The sequence below is a fragment of the Artibeus jamaicensis genome, unplaced genomic scaffold, assembly GCF_021234435.1.
Source record: "Artibeus jamaicensis isolate MK-2021 breed Jamaican fruit bat unplaced genomic scaffold, CSHL_Jam_final scaffold_612, whole genome shotgun sequence".
Classification (NCBI taxonomy): Eukaryota; Metazoa; Chordata; class Mammalia; order Chiroptera; family Phyllostomidae; genus Artibeus; species Artibeus jamaicensis.
In genome coordinates, this window is record NW_026522049.1 from 3288110 (window position 1) to 3300774 (window position 12665).

General features: G+C 53.8%; 1 protein-coding gene across 4 annotated transcripts in view; it reads left to right on the top strand.

Annotated features, from left to right (window-relative positions):
• The window catches only part of PDE8A (phosphodiesterase 8A), a 74746-nt gene extending 63065 nt beyond the window's left edge, over positions 1 to 11681 (top strand). For 3 of the 4 annotated variants that reach the window (XM_037149179.2, XM_053658847.1, XM_053658845.1), the window contains exons 17-23: positions 985 to 1183; positions 2178 to 2395; positions 3981 to 4113; positions 4595 to 4762; positions 6524 to 6653; positions 7752 to 7863; positions 11580 to 11681. In XM_037149179.2, coding sequence (XP_037005074.2) covers positions 985 to 1183; positions 2178 to 2395; positions 3981 to 4113; positions 4595 to 4762; positions 6524 to 6653; positions 7752 to 7863; position 11580 — 961 coding nt within the window. In that variant the 3' untranslated portion in view covers positions 11581 to 11681. The remainder of the gene's footprint in view (positions 1 to 984; positions 1184 to 2177; positions 2396 to 3980; positions 4114 to 4594; positions 4763 to 6523; positions 6654 to 7751; positions 7864 to 11579) is intronic. The other variant, XM_037149180.2, reaches the window with a different exon arrangement.
• The last annotated feature ends 984 nt before the right edge of the window (positions 11682 to 12665 follow it).

Below are 12665 nucleotides of genomic sequence, written 5' to 3' on the forward strand. Positions count from 1 at the left end.
AGCCTGAAACTAAAAATCACAAATATACCAACACACATATTTGAGAAAAGCTGTCCCCAGATCTCAGCCACCGTGCTGGTGACAGGCATGGGGACACCCACGACTCTAGTCACCGTGGACTGGGTGGGTCCACAGACTGGGGGAGGACTGGGACTGCACCTTCAGTTTTGTGCCTCATTGGAGAAGAGCTGTAAAGGACAGCAGTGTGGCCAGGCCGCCCTCCAGGTGGCGGGCTCTTACTGTGGTGGACAGAGGCAGTCCCGGGACAGGTGTGCTCGCGGGGGATCAGCACGGGGCAACTCCGCACCTGGGTAGGCTGTCTGTCTCCATGGCAGCCCTGCCCTTGCTCACTCTCACCACGCGTCAGACTTCGCGTCCCCGACACGGGCAGAGATGGTGGCAAAGAGCTCCCCACACAGTGACAGGGCATTCACGGGGACTGGGCTAAGGCAGGTGAGTTCAAGTCCTGTGAGCCCGACCACCTCTGGGTACTGCCTCAGCAGAGGCAGATTCCTCGACCTTCTGATCACGGACTTGACAGCCAGTTGGTCACCTTCTAAGGGGGTACTTCCTCATAGTCATCAGCCACCTCCAGGTCGTGGGGACCAGCACATGGCACATGACACGTCAGGCTCATGTGTGGTCATTAGAAACTGTCACTGTCTTCAGGTAGGACACCTGGCCAAGGGCATGGGTCCAGCGGGTCCAGAGGAGAGGATAGGGTTCAAGGTGGCACAAATTTAACTTGGCCACAAACACGCTGACTTTGAGGAACCCAGTAGTGCAAGTAGGGGGTCTGAGCCCTCACGCACCAGTGGGGAACGGAGCACCCTGGAGCACCGGCGCGGAGAGGCCCGCGCCCCCCGCTGCCCCCGCCCTCTCGGAAGTTGGACTCTGGTGTGCTTATTGGGTCCGACCCTGCCCAGGGCTCCGAACACTGTGCCTCTCACTCTGTGTTAATGCTCTGCGTGTTTTTCTTTATAGGCCTCTAATTTATCTTGGTCTCAAAATCTTCGCTCGTTTTGGACTCTGTGAATTCTTAAACTGCTCTGAGACGACGCTGAGATCGTGGTTGCAGGTCATTGAAGCCAATTACCATTCCTCCAACCCCTACCACAACTCTACACACGCTGCCGACGTGCTGCACGCCACTGCCTATTTCCTCTGCAGGGAAAGGATAAAGGTGAGCGGGGTCCGTGCTGCTTCTGCCCCCACCGGGTCGCCACGCAGTGGGACTGCCCAGGGGCAGCCGCACTGCCCTGCGGCCTGGCCCAGGCGGGCTGTGGCCACCAGAGGGTCAGGCGGGAGGCCGGGCCGTGGCTCTGGGGAGTTGCTGCGTGCGCTCAGGATGGGAGCCCGGCCGGCCCACGGGGAGAGTGAGGAGCAGGAGTCGGGACCCAGGGAGAGAGACAGCAGGGGGCTGTTCCTCTCGGGGCACCCTGAACCTAGAGACGTGTCCAGCCAGCCAAGTGTTGGCTGTCACCACTTCAGAGCCCCCACCTGTCCCCCAGGGCCCGGGAAGGGGCGAGGTCACGTCTCCCACACGGTCACGTGACCACAGGTTGTTTTCCTCGCCCCGGAGGTGAACCGTCCCAGAGCCGGGTCTTGCAGTGGCCCTTTCCCCATTCCCTCGGGTGTCTTTCTTTTGTTTTTAAAGAAAGACCGTTCCCAAGACCTAGACGGAATCAGAGTCCAGAGAGCAGACTAGTTCATAAAGTACAAAAATGAGTGGCAGGGGAGGAATGTCTGTGTCGGTGTGGATCAGCACACAGGGACAGCCACATTTTTTATGTAATTTATTGCTTCTGAACTACTCTGTAGATAATATACAAATATATATATATTCAGAAAGCCAAATTAAAACAAGTTTGACATCATTTACTGAGATATAATTCATCATACAGTTCAGCCCTTACTCCTCTCTGTTGAGCACACCCCGTATTTTGTGAAGTCCTCCACTTGTGTGAGACTGAGAATCCAGTCGTGTTCCCTAAACACCTGCAAAAACATAACCTTGACAGTAGAGAGGCAGGGAAACTGGGTTTGCTCAACAGTATGCTTTTCTCAGGCACCTGAGATAGTCTCACGTTAAAGCAGTAAGGCAGAAAGAACACTATACAGAAGGCGCCCTTGCTTTCAGCTTCGCGCCCCCGTTTTAAAAGACCTCTTGTTTCCAGCAAACTTTAGACCCAGTGGACGAGGCCGCAGCCCTCATTGCAGCCGCCGTCCATGACGTGGACCACCCCGGGAGGACGAACTCCTTCCTGTGTAACGCTGGGAGCGAGCTGGCCATCCTGTACAATGACCTGGCCGTGCTGGAGAGCCACCACGCGGCCTTGGCCTTCCAGCTGACCGCCGGGGACGACAAGTACAACATCTTCAAAAACATGGAGAGGTGAGGGGGGTGACGGCGGAGTGCGGCAGGCCTCTCTCCCTCTGTCAGCAGCTCAGAGACGCAGGCACACGCTGTACCGTTCGCCCGTGGGAAGTGTGCACTGCTTTATTCAGAGCACCGCAACCTGGCCACCACCAGTTTTAGGACGTTTTCACCCCCTCCCCCCACATCAAACTCATGCACAGTCACTCCCCCCGCCCCCACCCCAGGCCGCCACTTCACTGCCTCCCGTCTCTGTAGACCCACCAGTTCGTGGCGTGTCGAGAGGAGCGTGCTCACCGTGCCACCTTCTGTGACTGGTGTCTTTCACTTAGCGCAATGGACTCAAGGCTCAGCTCCTCTGTGTCTTGACATTTGAAGGAAGTGTAATGCTGACATCTGGAGCTTTCAGAGACTCGGAACCTGTGGTCTGCCTGGACAGCCCCCGCTGCCCTCCTGTGCCCCGCAAACTTCTCATTTTCTCTGTCCACACGTCACCCTCCTGTCATTCCCCTGGCCCCTCACACTCATTATTCAGTCACAGGTTCCTTCGTAACACCGACCACATTTTTAAGTAATCACTTTTCATTTCTTGTCCAACATCTGATTGGATTCCTTAAGCTACGACCACAGTGTCACGTGCCTGTTGTTCATCATGGTGCCCTCAGTGTCTGGTGACAGGAACCGAGTGTCGGGAGTGGAGGGCATATTCTGTCAGGAGGAACACGGGTGGCCAGGGACAGGGCTACGGTTGTGAGCACACGACACAATTTATTCTTGTAGTACCTTTTAATTACTGTATTATTTTCCATGTGAGCAACTGTGCTCGTAACTACTTACTAACTTGGATTTTTAAGGAAAGTTTTAACATGGGACTTGGGCTTTTACGAAAAGGAGATTCCTGGCTTTACTAAACTCTCTTTTGCCACGTTTTAGAATTGCGGAGGCGGAATTCAAGTAGGTTTATTGGTAGGTGCCTGTGTGTGGCCGTGTGCGTGTCCCTTACCTCTGGAGAGAACTCAAGACCCTGGCAACTGGCCGCATCCAGGGGAAGGAACAGGGTGAGGGGCGTGACTGGAGAAAAGGGGCAGATTTCATTTCTTATTCTCTAACTTTTCATCTATGGTTCGCAGCCTCAAAAAAATAAAAATTTGTAAGAAAGGCCACTGCTGGGGGAAGAGGCCCTGAGTTCGCCCTGCAACTTGCTCAGCTGTCGGAGGCCTGCTGTCCGCGTTTCTGGGCCTCACACGGGGCGCATTCCCCGTGAGCACAGACCTCCGTCGCCCAGGAGACCGCGGGCTGTGCTCACCCCCCAGTGCGTCTCTGTTCTGTCTGACCCGGGGGCTCGGCACCAGGGGGTGGTGATGACACGGACGCACCTGAGGTCCTGCCCTCCCGCCTCTGGCTTTCACTGCTGTTGGCATCCCCCTTGCTGAGCGGCGGAGGCACCCACCTAGCACTTCCGGGGAACGTGTGCCTTCCAGGGACCTCACAACTTGGGCCACAGCGGACCTGCATCCCAGGCGACAGCCAGTTCCCAGGACTCCCTGCTTGTCTGGTCAGGATCTGGGGTCTGCAGCGGCCTCTCCCTTGTCGTCTAAAACAGGAACGACTATCGGACCCTGCGCCAGGCCATCATCGACATGGTCCTGGCCACGGAGATGACGAAGCACTTTGAGCACGTCAACAAGTTTGTCAACAGCGTCAACAAGCCCTTGGCAGGGCTAGAGGAAAGCGAGGTGAGGGAGACCGCCCGGAGAGCCGGCGTTTGGGGCCCGTGTCCCTGCATGTCATCGACTCCTCCAGTCTCATCTCCACTGGTCAAATTACGTGTAGGACGAAAACTTGGCAGGAAAAAATAGGACATCCAAAAAATAGTTGTCAAACTCTGGAGGGGGAGGGTCAAATTATAGATCAGTGTATCTGGAGGGTAGACCACGCCTCTTGGACATTCCGGGGTCGGGTGGCCTCCTCGGGGCCCCTCTCCAGCCCCTCCCCTCCCCTCCGTGCCTGTTCTGCCCGGCGGCACCTCTCACCACGCCTTGGTTTTCCCCTGTGAAGTGAGGGGCCGCCCTCGGTGCTCAGAGTCTGCCTCGTGAGCCCTACCTGGTAGATCCCAGACAGTGCCTCGTCGTGCCTCCGAGGGGACCACGGCAGTAGGACAGGGCGTGGCGCCAGGGGACCCGCTGCGATTGCCTCACGTTCCTCTTGACATTTTAGAAGACCGAGGAAGACCGAGAAGCCATTAACACTAGTCTCAGGACCCCGGAGAACCGGGCTCTGATCAAACGGATGCTGATTAAGTGCGCCGACGTGTCCAACCCCTGCCGGCCCCTGGAGCACTGCATCGAGTGGGCTGCACGCATCTCAGAAGAGTACTTTTCTCAGGTGGGACGCGGCCTCTTACGCTCCTCCGTTCTTTTTTTCTCCGGTGGGAACAGTACCTGTCACCACTCACAGCACCTCAGGTCCGAGCACACAGTGACGTCCCCCTCACTCAGCCCCTGACCCGTCTCAGCGCAGTGGGGCCCGGCCCCGGGCGCTGCAGACTCAGGTGCGGCCCCCGAGGCATTGCCCGACACCCCTCGTTGCGGCCGTGCGATGCAGGGTGAGAACGCAGAACCACAGGAGCCCCTGCCGCCGCAGGGAAAGCTCCGTGGTCGCGGAGCCGGCCGCCCCGGTGCTTTCGAAATGTTCTCAGCGTATAACGATGTAAAGCTGAGTCGTCATTTCTTCCAGCAGGGCAGGGCAGGGACAGCCCCTTGTGTGAGACAAGGTCAGTGGAAAGAAAAACAAATTTCCAGAGTCTAAATATTGAGGCCTCAGCCTGACAGCCTCTCCGTGTTAAACCCTCCTTTTTAGAGAGTGCCACAAAATCCCTTAACCCGACCACTGTTCTGACACGTAGTAGCTGAGGCCACACCACCACGACAGCCCCTGGATTCCTGTCTCTCTGCGTCCTGATTTCCTCTCCCTGCCGGCCCTCAGGCCACCGGTCACTTCCTCCTGACCGTCACTGTCATGGCGATCCCTGCCTCACGCGGTGGATTTCTCCTCGGTCCTCCCCCTCAGCCCGGCCCACATCCCTCTTCTGGAGCAGCACCGACAGCGTCCACGTCCGAGTGCTGCCCCCGTCGGGGGGAAGTGGAGCAGGGCTTGGGGGCCAGGGTCCACGCCGTCTGCAGTCGGGGACAGGCTTAACCTAGACCTGCTCACCTCTCCCTGCTCACTCACAGCGACCGCCAGTCCCGGGGGCTCCAGCCCCGGGAAGTGCCCTGCTCAGGGCAACCCTGTTTTTCCCGTACCTTTTCCACGTTTACGTGCACAGGTAGTTACCACTGTTTGCAACTCAGTCAGTAACACGCTGTACAGGCTCGTGGTGCCGAGCCGTGGGCCGTGGAGCGTGCTGTGATGTTCACACCACGGCACGTTCCTTAGAACACATCCCCATCATGAAGCGACGCGTGACCAGACACAAAACCCTCTTCGTCCCAGAGCCTTTTTAGTTTTGTTATTATTTTTAACTTTGAGGATCTCAAGGGTGTTCTGAAAGTCTCCTAATAAGATTCTATGGCCTGAGATGAGAAGCAGCCCACAGTTCCTCTCCTGGGAAGGGCATTGGTTGTCACTGTCATGGTCCTGGTGTCAGGCCCTGGAGCCACCACCCAGGCTGGGGGCGCCGAGGCTGGGCTGTGCCGGGGACGGCGGCGCGTGGGTGCACTCACTGCAGGCGCCATTCAAAAGCTTACCCGGGTTTTTTGGGCCAGAAGATGCACCTAGGTTTTAGAGGAGGGAAATAGGGAAAAAAACTTTTTTGAAGCAAAAATGGTAAAATACTTAATAACATAAATAATATAATATTTCATCAGCATAAATATAAAGCTACATTCAGATTATAAGACACACCCCCATTTTTCTCCCAGAATTGGGGGATGCATCTTACAGTCCAGAAAAAAAAATACTCCTTAGCAGGAGGCTTCCAGGTGGTGACCACACGGGTGGGGTGTCCTCGGGCCCTCCTGGCGCAGAGGAGTCCCCACTCCGGGAACAGCCTGGTCTCCCGTGGCAGGTCTGCTTGTGTTGGTTGGGGCCCTGGTGGAGCAGAGCAGCCCCCGGAGCTCTGTAATTCTGGCACCTTCTGCTCTGCAGACCGACGAAGAAAAGCAGCAGAACCTACCTGTGGTGATGCCGGTCTTTGACAGAAACACCTGCAGCATCCCCAAGTCCCAGATCTCCTTCATCGACTACTTCATCACAGGCATGTTCGATGCTTGGGACGGTAAGGACTCTGAGAGGCTATTTCCCTCACGGCCGAACAGTAAGCAGGAGGCGGCACACAGTGTGTTTGACTCTGGATCAGGGCAGTCACACTCACTGTCACCAGGGGCCACATCAGCCCGTGGTGGCCTTCAAAGGGCCGAATATAATTTCAGGGCTGTGTAAGTGTAACTGCTCCTTCACAGTTAAGCGAGAGCTTGGCGCTGCAGCCGGGTGGAAACGAGACCCGGGTGGATACAGCCCCCAGGCCCTGCGTCTGCCACCTGGGCTCTAGATTGTGCTTGGGGACCCACACTTCCCGGGACTGAGGAGAACAAGAAGCCACTCGTTACCCAGGGGCTTGGGGTCTTCGTGCACACCCTCGTTAACTGCCTCCAGGGCAGCTGTTACTAGGCCGGTTTCATAGGCAAGAGAATTGAACTCGGGGCCCCACAGCGGCGTGCAGTGGAGAACCAAGGACTCAAAACCACCAGCACTGACCCCACAGCCCCACAGTGCTCCTCCAGGAGCTCTTTGCCATTGGCTGCCAGGCCTCGCTTTGGAGCAGACCCGAGATGTGTCCCTGACAGATGCCCAGCACCCTTCCTTAACCTTCAGTGCCAGCCGGAGGCGGCCCGTCAGGTGCAGGTGTCTCAGAAAAGAGGCCCCATTAATACCCCCCGGGAACCTGCTCTGCCTGCCGTGGGACTGCACGTGGGGAAGGGCTACAGGGCAGACAGCCGTACAGGCGGGGTCTGCAGATGGGGTCTCCGGGGGGGTCGGGGGGGCAGGGCACAAACAGGAGAGACGGCCACCGCCTGCTTCCTCCTGGTAATGCCACAAGGTTGGGGACTCACTGTACTTTGTTTCTAACACCCCAGCCCCAAAGGTGCTGTTTGTGGTAATGAAGCAGATGAGCTTCCTCAGTTTCATTTACCAGAGTTGTCAGCTGAGCAGATCCTGCGGGAGCTGCTCTGTGTCCCCTCGGGCCTGGTCAGTGCTGCTTAGAGTTCTGCAGATGCCTATTCGTATCCCTTTTTTCTTCCCAATGCTCGCTCCTTAGCCTGAACCGCTAAACCAAGGCTGTGAAAAGATCTCACACTCCCCCCTCTTTCTCCAGCCTTTGTAGACCTACCGGAGTTACTGCAGCACCTGGACAACAATTTTAAATACTGGAAAGGACTCGATGAAATGAAGCTGCGGAGCCTCCGGCCACCTCCAGAACCAGAATAGTACGTAACCCTGCTCCGTGGTTTTATGAATATCACACACCAGAAGGAAAGTGGGCAGTTGTGTGGGGCCGGGGGACCCACATTCCGCAGCCAGCAGTGACGTCATCGGACGCACTGCGGGGGTTTCGGTTTGCTGGGCAGAGCGTTCCTGCCTCCAACACTGTCACTTTCACAGTCTTCACTCCCTTCGTCAGCAAAGTGAAACAAAAGTGGGGGTGACCATGCTAGATGTGAAGGTGTTGAGGTCAAGGGGCAGGTAGTCAGGTGAAGACTGAAAATGGTGCTGGTAAAGGTGACGAAGTTCAAGACAGTGGAGACCGAGATGAAGGGGAATGTTAGGTGGTGACCGTCAAGTCGAAGGCGGTGAAAATGGTGCAGGCAAAGGAGGTGAAAGGAGAGGCGGTGAAGGTGGTGAATCTCAACAGGCAGACGGAAAGGGGGAAGGTGGTGGAAGTGTGGTGTAGGTCGAGCTGAATAAGGTTAAGTTCAAAATGAAAGGGGCAAAGTTCAGAACGGTGGTGGTGAGGGTGAAGGCGTGTGGCGCCGCAGGAGGTGGCAAAGGTGGGCAGGGCACGGTGACGGTGACGGGTGAACGGAGTCAGGTCGGAGGCAGGAAAGGGAGAGTGTGTCCGTGCTGACGTGACGAGGTCAGGGCAGCTGGTTAAGTTCAGGTGAGGGGCTGATGGTGAAGTCAGACGAGGGTGAAGATGGCAAAGGTGAAGGCTGCATCAGTGACGGAGATGGGTGACAGGTGACAGTGGCTGCGGTGAAGCTCAAGGTGGTGAAGCTGCAGCTAATGAAACTCAAGGTGACAGTGAGGGGGTGAGTGTGAGCTGTGGAGCGGGGGGGGGGTGCAGGTGAGGGTGCGAAGTGCTGCAGTTGAACAAGGTAAAGGGTAAAGGTGCGGATACACGTGACTGTGGTGGAAGGGAAGGGGCTGCTTTGAGGAAGGAACGTGTACGGGACAGACGTCAAGAGGGCAGAGGTGAACACGGTGAAGATGGATTCGATGTAGTTGGGAAGGTGGTAAAGGTAAAAGGCAGGGGAAGCAGGTCAAAGGGAAGGAGTTCAAAATGAAGGCTGTGTACTTCAAGTGACTATGAGGATGAAGGTGGCGACGGCAGTGGGTGGAGGTTGCAGTGGTGATGTAGGTGGCAGAGGTCAAGGTCAATGTGCTGAAGGTGAAAGTTTGGGAGCTGAAAGAGGTCGGACCGGGGGCAGAGGGGAAGGCGGTCAGGGTGGCAAAGGTCAAGGAGGCCGTGAAGCTGGGGGTGCGCGGGCCAGGGTGCAGGGTGGCAAGGTCGGTGAAGGTGGCGCAGATGTTCAGCACATGGGGTGGCAATGGCAAGGACCAGGGAGAGGAGGTGAGGGTGACAGTCAGGGGAAGTAGTGCAGGTGGCATCAGCGAAGGAAGTGAAAGCGGTGACGAAAGGGTGGTCGCTTACTTTTAATTTAAGAACGAGGGCGAAGATGAGAGGCTGATGTTGAAGTTGGTGGTGACACTGAGGCTGGAGAAGGCCTTGAAGGTAGTAAAAGTCAAGGTCATGGTGGCAAGGCCAGAGCTTGAGGGGACAGAAGTGTAGGTCAAGGTGAATGTGAATGTAGTAAAGGTGGTGAAGTTCATAGTGAGGGTGAACGTCCTGAAGGTGACGTTCTGGAGACAGCAAAGGGGAAGTTAGTAAGGACAAAAGTGACAGTTGTGTGGCGCAAGGTGGTGGCGGAGGTGAAGGAAGTGAAGTTCAGAGAGAGGCTGAAAATGGTGGGAGTGAGGGGAAAGGTGCGCATGGGGATGAAGGCTGTGAAGGTCCAGGGGAAGGAGGTGAAAGTCAAGGTGGAGCAGATGATGGTGGTTGAACGCTGAAGGCCACGGTAAATGTGGTGAAGTGAAGGCAGCGCAGGTCAAGGTGAAGGCAGTGAACAGAAACTGGTGAAGTTCTATGTGAGGGTGAAGGTGAGGGTATTAAAATTCAGATTAGGTGAAGTTGAAAGTGTCAAATCATAGAACGTGAAATCGTAATCCTTAAGGTGAAGGTGGCAAAGATCAATGTAAAGGTTATAACACTCAAGTGTGCTACAGGTCAAGGTGAAAGAGGTAAAAGTAGTGAATTGTTGATGGTGAGGTGGAGAAATAGAAAAGGGGTGAGGTTGAAGGTACTGAAGGTCAAGTGACAGACTTGAAGGTCGTGGTCAAGGTGAAAGGTGAAGTCCAATGAGTGTGTAGGTGGTGAAAGTGAAGTTGGTGAAGTTGGTGAAGGCGCAAGTGTACATGGTGAAAATAGTAAGGTCTAGGTGGTCAAGATGACGGTCAGGGCGAAGGTCAAGGTGCAGGTGATGAACGTCACATTGAAGGTGATGGAAGTCCAGGTAAAGATGATGGTGAAGTGTAAGTGGTGGAAGGGGTAAGGTCAAGGATAGCGTGGGTCCAGGTAAAGATGGTTAAAGTCCAATTGAAGGTGGTCAAGGTCGTGGTGAAGGTCTTGAAAGTGGTGAATATGAATGTCAAGGTGGTAATGATGGTGGTAAAGATGAAGAAGGTAGTGAAGGAGATGGTGTAGGAAGGAGCCGGGTGACGGTGAAGATACAGAAAGTCAACATGAAGGCTGTGGTGAATTCAAGGATGAAAAGGTGGTGAAGATCAGAGGGAAGGAAGTGAAAACCTCTCAAACTTACCTTTTTGCTTGATCTTCAGACTCACCTTGCAATCCGGTCTGCATTCGGGCAGTTTCCCACAGTCGTGGTCCAGGGCTAACACCACCTTAGGGCAGTCTGACCTGTCCCGATTTTGCCCACACCATAGGAGGTACAACCACTCACTGGGGAATACTGCTGAGTGTTCCAAATTGTGAGGTTGATTGATATATCAATTATTAAAATGTTTTATGACAACTTTAATACTTTCTATGAGTTAAAAAATACTTCAAAGCCAATTTTTAAAAAACACTTACTTACTTTAGAGAGAGGGGAAGAGGAGGGAAACATCAATCTGTGGTTGCCTCTCACGCGCCCCCTGCTGGGAACCAGGCCTGCAACCCAGGCGTGTGCCCTGACTGGGACTCAAACAGGCAACCCTTTGGTTCACAGACCCGCACTCAATCCACTGAGCTACACCAGCCAGGGCCCAATTTTCTTTTTTTTTTTTTTTTTTTTTTTTGAGATTTTACTTTCTAGGGAAAAAAGGAAGGGAGGGAGGGAAGCAAGGGAAGGAAGGGAAAGAAGAGAAGGAGAGAAGTATCGACCGGTTGCCTCTCTGAACTGGCACCTTTCAGTTCACAGGGTGCTCACCCTTTGAGCCACACCAGCTGGGGCCTCGAAGCGAACTTTAAATGCCATGACCAGATAAATATACATGGTTCACGTTCATTGCGTAATACTTGGTCTACACTTATTTTCATCACGGAAATTAAGAATATAAGATGACACTTTACTGCACTATAAAAGTACTTGGTGTTTAAAAAAAAATGATTCTATTTCTTTTTAGAGGGAGAGGAAGGAGGGCAGGGGAGAGAAACATGGACTGGTTGCCTCTCGTGAGCGCCCTGTTTGGGAACCAAGCCTGCAACCCGGGCATGCGTCCCAACTGGGAATCGAACCGGCCACCTTACGCTCTGTGGGCTGATGCCCGACCAACTGAGCCACACCAGTTGGGGCTGAAATATCTGTGTATGTTACACTTTTGTTTCTGTCTTATGCTAATGAGGAAAACCTGTTTTCTGCAGGGGACGGGCTCCTTCGCTACAGAAACCGGACCTCGGGAACCGCTCTCCTCGCCTGGCGGCCTTTGCCAGTGACTCTGCAAATTAAAAGAGATTAAGACTGAACTGTTATTTCATGAAACTTTATTAATGACTCTTCTAAAAGTTTGCCTTATTTTATAGAGCGTTTATACCAAATATTCTCATAGAAACAAACAGCAGACACGGGATATTTACTAAATTGACTTTTAAAACCAATCCATTTTCATCTTCAGTGGTAATCTTTTAATTCCAGAGATTTATAAGGGTTCTGTATCTTCACATTTTTCAGTAAATGTAGTATCATAAAAAAAGTGACACATGATGACATATCAAAGTACTTGTTACTTCATTTTAAACTTGCTTATTTTCCAAGATAAAAATGAAATTAAACTATTTGTTTTTAAGAATTCATGTGTCACCTTTTCTTTGGTGTTTTACAATACTTAAAATATTTCATCTTTTTCTCCCAAAATGAAGGCTATTTCTTTATTGACAGAAAAGATAAATGACTGTTTCAATATCATAGAAGGTCATGAACAGGATGAAACACTGTCAGAACCACCTGTAATTCATTGTGTGGACGTCGGACACTCTGAAGGGCGGGCCCCTCAGGTGTCTCCTGAAGGAAGGAGAGGCCCCTTTTCCCCCAAGCTGGTCACTGCAGACTGACGTGCCGAGAAAGCCCTCTCCCCTCCTCCTCCGGGCGCCAGGGAAGACCAGCAATTGGAAGGCCTCAGGTAGTCAGCAGGCAGCAGAGAGAGATTAAAAATGGAACATATGAGGAACATTAACATAGGGAGGGTAGAGTGACAGGTTTCCGGAGGCGTCTGAGCAGAAGGGGGCACACATGGGGACATGCACCATCCAGAGAAAGCCCGAGGGGCCCCAGGGTCTGACAGGACTCCTTGGATTTAAGGGGCACGCTGATCCCAAGTAGGACCAATCAAATCCACATGCCACACGAACTGCAGAGCACTGGGTCCGAAGCATAACCTGAAAGCTGCAAAAACACAGAGCACTGACATGGAACTAGAGTCTGTCTCACACAGATGGGAAGTCTGCTGCAGT